The 6343-nt window shown below is 38.5% G+C and overlaps 1 protein-coding gene across 1 annotated transcript; it reads left to right on the forward strand.

The window, feature by feature from the left end:
• Positions 1 to 337: 337 nt before the first annotated feature.
• Positions 338 to 1069, forward strand: LOC149004603 (NDR1/HIN1-like protein 6). Its single transcript, XM_089167888.1, has one exon. The coding sequence runs from the start codon at positions 338 to 340 to the stop codon at positions 1067 to 1069; it is 732 nt and encodes a 243-aa protein (XP_089024014.1).
• The last annotated feature ends 5274 nt before the right edge of the window (positions 1070 to 6343 follow it).

Here is a 6343-nt window from a genome sequence, read left to right on the forward strand (position 1 = left end):
GAGATGAATTGGTTCGAGGAACGGGTGACCACACACACGCAACAAAACCCCCTAAACCATCGGAAACCTCAAAAAATTAAGAGAAAATAGGAAAAGGGGAGGGAAAAAAAGAACACACCAACCCGGCCCCCATCTCTCCTTCGTTTCAAAGCTTCTAACAAAAGAAACCCAATTTCTTCCTGTTGCTCAATTTTCTCATAAATATTATTTGTCATCACGGATTTTTGATTCTCTTAAGGAGAAGAGGAGGCTTCACGGAAATTCTCCTCTTCTTCCTTCCCTGCTTCCATTCTTTTATTCTTCTTCTACTTCTGTACGTTCTCACTTCTGTTCAATGATGTATGATAACCAGAGGGTGTATCCAACGGATACAGATACGAACACTTATAATCCAACAAAATATGTCATGCTTTCAGAGAACGGTGGCAGCCTCCGGCCACCGCCGTATCGCCGGGCTGTCCCACGATACCATTCATCACCTAAGAGAAGGTGTTCTTGCGTGAGGTGTCTATGCTGTTGTTGCTGCATCCTTATCTTACTCATCCTCATTCTGGCAAGCCTCTCCGTCTTCTTCTTTCACTTTTACAAGCCCAAGCTCCCTAAGTACAAGGTTCAAGGCCTTAAGGTTGGCTCCTTCAAAGTACAACCGGATTTCAGCCTCATCAGTGAGTTCATCGTCGATGTTAAAGCAGAGAACCCAAATGAAAACATCGGTATTGCTTATGGCAAGGACAGTTCGGTGATTGTGGCTTATTCTGGCACGGATCTTTGCTCTGGTAAACTCCCAGCTTTCTTACAAGATCGTAAGAACACAACCATGATGAACATAGTGTTGAAAGGGAAATCTGAGTTTGGGTCTGGGCTTCAAGCGGCTTTAATGGAGAACGAGCATAAGAGAAGGGTACCTTTGCTCATCATGGTTCAAGTCCCTGTGAGAGTTGTGTTAGGAAAACTTACACTCAGGCAGATTGTTGTCATGGTAAATTGCACTTTGGTCGTCGATAACTTGGCGCCAAACAAGACGATTGGGATCATATCAAGTGTTTATCACGTGTCAGCTACATTATGATTACTCATCTTGATTATGTGACTCAAGAGTCATTTACTTGATCCCTCTTCTTTGCTTTTTTTTTTTTTTAGTCTTAATTTCTTGGTGAAGGGGGTGGATGGAAGCGCAGGTGAAGGAAAGAGCTTCCACTGTAACATACAAAATGGGTTTGCAGTTGCAGGCCCTCTCGGGTAAAATTCTTTTAATGTCAGCCCAACAATTTTTTGTCACAGGTTTAATTCATGGTGATTACCAACAAAGAGATAAATATTAACGGAGCCTCCGTTGAGTATGATATAGATGATTGGAAAGGTCATTTCAGGTACCTATTAAGTTAGTGTCAATGATGTAAATTTTCAAATTTATCACTTGGAACTAAAAATAGGAACGGGTATTGCTGCCAGGTTATGTGGGGATTCACATTCTCTGTAATTCCCTTCCCTACAATTCCCTGTAATTCCCATTTAGGATTGTGCCATGTAGTATTAATTAATCCTATGATCACTAATTCAAACTAAATCTAATTTATTTTATATCCACCCATATTTTTCTCTCTCTTCTTTCTTCACGAAAATCAGAAAAACCTTGTAATCTTGTGATTTTTTCGTTTCACTCTCTTCTATGCTTACGATGGGCGGTAGATTTGGTTTGACCACAGCGGAGTTCTCATCTCTCGCTCTCTCTTACTGTTAGAGTGCTCACTGTTTTGCCTCTTTTTTGTGGCCAAAACAAAAAGTAGCGATTAAATTAAATGAAAGAATTAAGGTCAAAAGACCTATACAAATGGGAGGAATCCACAATAAACAAAGGTGGTATACCCCACTAGGATCTAGCTAGCGATAACCTGCAAGCACTTTTAGCAAGGAAGCATACCACTTCTAGGAAAATAACTAAAAGAAACCCTAGGGAAAAAAGAACAACGCTTCAAAATATCTACTACTAAACTAAGACACATCCAATCTAAAGATGGGTGGAGACCCTCGAGAGCCCTAACAACAGGTAAATAGTCCGAATAAATATGCAAATCAACCGCTCCTAAAGAAGAGCCCATAATAATGCTATCTCTAATTGCTTCAAGTTCAACTAAGGTTGCTGAATCACTATGACCATATCTGCTTTGAGCCGCTACAAAGCCACCATTATAATCCCACATGATGCACCCTCAACCTCCTTTGTGTGAAGTACAATCCCATGATCCATCAACAAAAATTTGAAAAATACCAAGTTCTTCATAAATGATATGACTAGGCCTTGGATAAGAATCCCCATGAGCCCTTTGAAATTCCATAATATGAGATTATATATCTGCACATTGATAAGAGAAAATAGTCATTGTATGAATTATGGAGGCCTCAATCCCTCTAAAGTGTACAGCATTCCTAGTATTCCATATACACCAAGTTAATGCACTCCACATCTGATTCACTAGGATTAAATTATCACAACCATTGAACTTTAATTTGATAAAATCCACCCAATTAAATAAATTTGTCCCTAAAAAATCAGATGTATTAATACGGAGGGTGGATAGTCTTCAACACTCTTTTGCATAATGACAAAAAAACAATGCATGACATACATTCTCTGAACCATGACCACAAATTAGACAAAGAGGGGTAAGTGAAACATTCCTCGAGAAGAGAGATCTCCCAATTGCAATAGCCTCATATGAGGATCGCCACAAAAATTGTTTAATCTTTGGGAGAGTAGGAACCCTGCAATTAACTTTCCAATATATTGAAGAAGAGGAAAAAGAAGCCACATTACCTTGATCATAAGCCATAATAAACATTGATAATAAGCAGATTTCACAGTGAACTTACCATCCTTTGTTTTGTCCCATATCCAAGTGTCTAAAGTATCAAGAGACAATAAATGGATTGTTAAAATAGCTTGAACCTCATCTGGAGAAAATAGAGATTGAAGTAAAGGTAATTTCCAATGGTAAGTGTCCCAATCAATAAGCTCTTGCACTCAAATTGGACTATGTCCCAAAAGGGCACTATTAATGCCATGGAAAGGCAAAGAGGGAAGCCATGGGTCCTTTAAAATATGCACATTAGCACCATTTCCCACTTGCCTAATAAGGCCATGTTCGAGAATATCCCTTCCAGACAACAAACTTCTCCAACCACAGGAACAATTATTTGGGGCACAACATTCAAAAAATGAAATGTCTTTAATGTATTTTGCATGCATCACCTAGGCCCATAATGAGTTTGGGTTAGTTAAAAGTCTCCAAACTTTGTTTGGCAAAGAGAGCTTTGTTGAAATAGTGTACATCTCTGAACCCCAAGCCTCCATCTCTTTTGCCCTTGCACAGGGTTTCCCATTTGACCAAATGAATACCCCTTCCTTGATCATTTTTCCACCAAAATTGTCGGATCCTTTGATTCATTTGTTTGCAAATTTCATTGGGTATGAGAAAACACGACATATCATAGACAAGAAGAGCAAAAGCTACTGCTTTGATTAAAATTTCCTTCCCTGCATGAGAAAGAAATTCTCCCTTCCACCTAAATAATTTAAATCTAGACACTTCAAAATAAAAGAGAAAGTTTGCACTTTAGATTTTCCAATAAATGAAGGAAGACCCAGATAGGTTCCATGAGAATTGACCTCTTTAATATCAATAGTAGAGACTATATCAGTCCGGAGGTCATGAGGGGTTTGGGTACTAAACATAACAGCAGACTTTTCAGGATTTATGTGAAGGCCAGAGACTTATTCATAATCTTGCAACAAAACATTTATTTGTGATGCATTAGAAATAGATGCAGGGAAAAGATCATACTATCATCAGCAAAAAAGAAATGGTTAATTTCTAGAGCAAAACAAGAAAGCCTCAAACCCGTTAGTCGGGGGATACCTAAATTGGAACTAAGCCTTTGTGAAAAAGTCTCTTGGCAGAGGATAAAGATGTAAGAGCTTAAGGGACAGCCTTGTCTAATCCCCCTTTGTGGCACAATCGGTTTGGACATGGCACCATTGATTTTGATTTGATATTCAACAGTGGTGATGCACTGCATAACCCATTGAACCCATTTAGAATCAAACCCTAGATGAAGTATGTTCAATGTATGACCACTCTAATTTGTCATAGGCCTTGCAAAGATCCAGCTTAAGAGCTATATATCCAGATTTGGATTTGGATTTGCGCATAAAATGTAAATACTCATGAGCAAGATATATATTATCAGAAATGGCACGACTTGGAACAAAGGCACTTTGAGTCTGACTAATAATGGACCTCAAAATGGGTTTTAATCTATTAGCCAAACATTTTTCTATGACTTTATATAGAGTAGTGCATAGATTGATGGGTCTAAAGTGAGAGACATCCTGAGGGTGGGTTCTTTTGAGAATGAGAGATATAATGGTTTTATTAAGACTGCACAACATATATCCCCCATTAAAGAAGTGTTGCACAACAATGGTGAGATCAATACCAATGATATCCCAGTGCCTTTGAAAGAACCTAGCAGAGAGCCCATCATATCCAAGAGCCTTAGTGCCCTTCATTTGAAACAAAGTTCTTTTAATCTCATCAGAAGAAAATTGTGAGCAAAGAAGAGAATTATTTGAAGCTGTAATGCATGCAGGAGTGTAACTGAGAAACTCCTGGGGAGGGATAGGGTGAGAAGTAGTGAAAAGGGAATTGAAATGAAACCATATTGCATAATTGATTTGAGAGTCTTCAGACAACCAATTACCCAAATGGTTTTTAATTTTTGTGATAGAATTTTCCTGCCTCCTTTGTGCAGTGGAAGCATGGAAGAACTTTGTATTTCTATCACATTCTTGTAACCATTGGACTCTAGATCTCTGGCACCAAAAGTTTTCTTCTACTAATAGTTGTTTCTCAATTTCTCTTTTCAGCTCAAATTCTTCCTTAACGGAACTCTTAGAAATAGATTTGGTTTGACACTCTTCCAACAATTGAGATAACCTAAAAATTTCCTTTGAGGCATTATGGAAAGTATCTTTACTCCATAACCTTAAGGATCTTGTGCAATTCTTGATCTTTTGATACAATTTGTATCCAGGAGAGCCAAAGTTAGATGAGGTCCAACCAATGGAAATTTGAGAAGTAAGGTCAAGATGATCTTCCCATTGGGTCTCATAATGAAATCTCATATGGCGTTTGTTTGCAAGGTGTAGGGAAATTTCCAAGGGGGTTTGGTCAGAACCCACCATGGCATGTCTATGGCCTTGAACACTTCCATAAATATCAAGAAACTCAATGTTTACAAAAGCCCTATCGAGACATCCCTTTATCAAATCCCTCCCCTGACGCTTATTAGACCAAGAAAACTTAGGCCAAGTGCACTTAACCTCAAAGAGGTGGCAACTATCAATGGTCATTCTAAAAGCATCTAATTGTGATTGGGGTCTAGGGATCCCTCCCAATTTATCATCATTTGACAATAATTCATTAAAATCACCAAGAACAAGCCAAGGGGAACTTACAAAGGAACCCAACTAACAATTCATACCAGATCCGTTGTCGATGCTCAACCTGAGGGTGACCATATACCAAAGTGGCTCGAAACATTGCACCAAACGATGAAATGGTAATTTGCAAATCAACAATATTTGAAGAAGATGAAAGAATAATGACTGAAACATTACCATTCCATAAAACATCAATACCACCTGACAAACCAATGGGGTTAACAGAGAAAAAAATCATTAAACCTTAAATTCCTTGCCACACGATGTATCACATCATTGTTTTGTTTTGTCTCCATAAGAAAGACAATGTTGGGCCTCCCGTTCCTGCATACTTTCCACAAATATTGCTGAGTCAAGGGTGGGCTAAGCCCCTGGCAGTTCCAGGATAGAAACTTCATGACTCCCTTGGGGGCTGAATAAGGGCAGCCTATCTCACCCTAAAGAGTTGTAAAGAAAAACTCAAATGGCACCTACTTTTGTCTTCCATATCATAGGTTTCAAAAAATAACCAAGGATTTTTGCTCAAATATCAAAACAATTTCCCATATCTTTCATCTTCCAGCAGATCACTTGAAACCAAGGTACAACTTCAGAGTACTTCGTACCGTATAAGGTCTTCGAAGCTGGGAAATGTTACTGATAATATTACATTTGGGGGTCGAGAATCCATGGAAGGATCCACAAAAGAGGAGGCCATGAAAGTATTTTCAAACCCCTGCTCAAAATAAACTAAGAAGAAACGCACCAACAAAAAAATAGAAATAGAATATTGATCGATGATGGAAACCAATCCAGATAGAGTAGGGGAGGGAAAACAGCAAAACAAAAAGAAAAATAAAA

The sequence above is a fragment of the Hakea prostrata genome, chromosome 9 (genome assembly GCF_041222555.1).
Source record: "Hakea prostrata isolate BN-2017 chromosome 9, UWA_Hpros_2, whole genome shotgun sequence".
Taxonomy (NCBI): domain Eukaryota; kingdom Viridiplantae; phylum Streptophyta; class Magnoliopsida; order Proteales; family Proteaceae; genus Hakea; species Hakea prostrata.

Excerpts from the sequence above, each read along its gene's own strand:
- LOC149004603 (XM_089167888.1), top strand. The coding sequence starts at position 338 with ATGTATGATAACCAGAGGGTGTATCCAACGGATACAGATACGAACACT.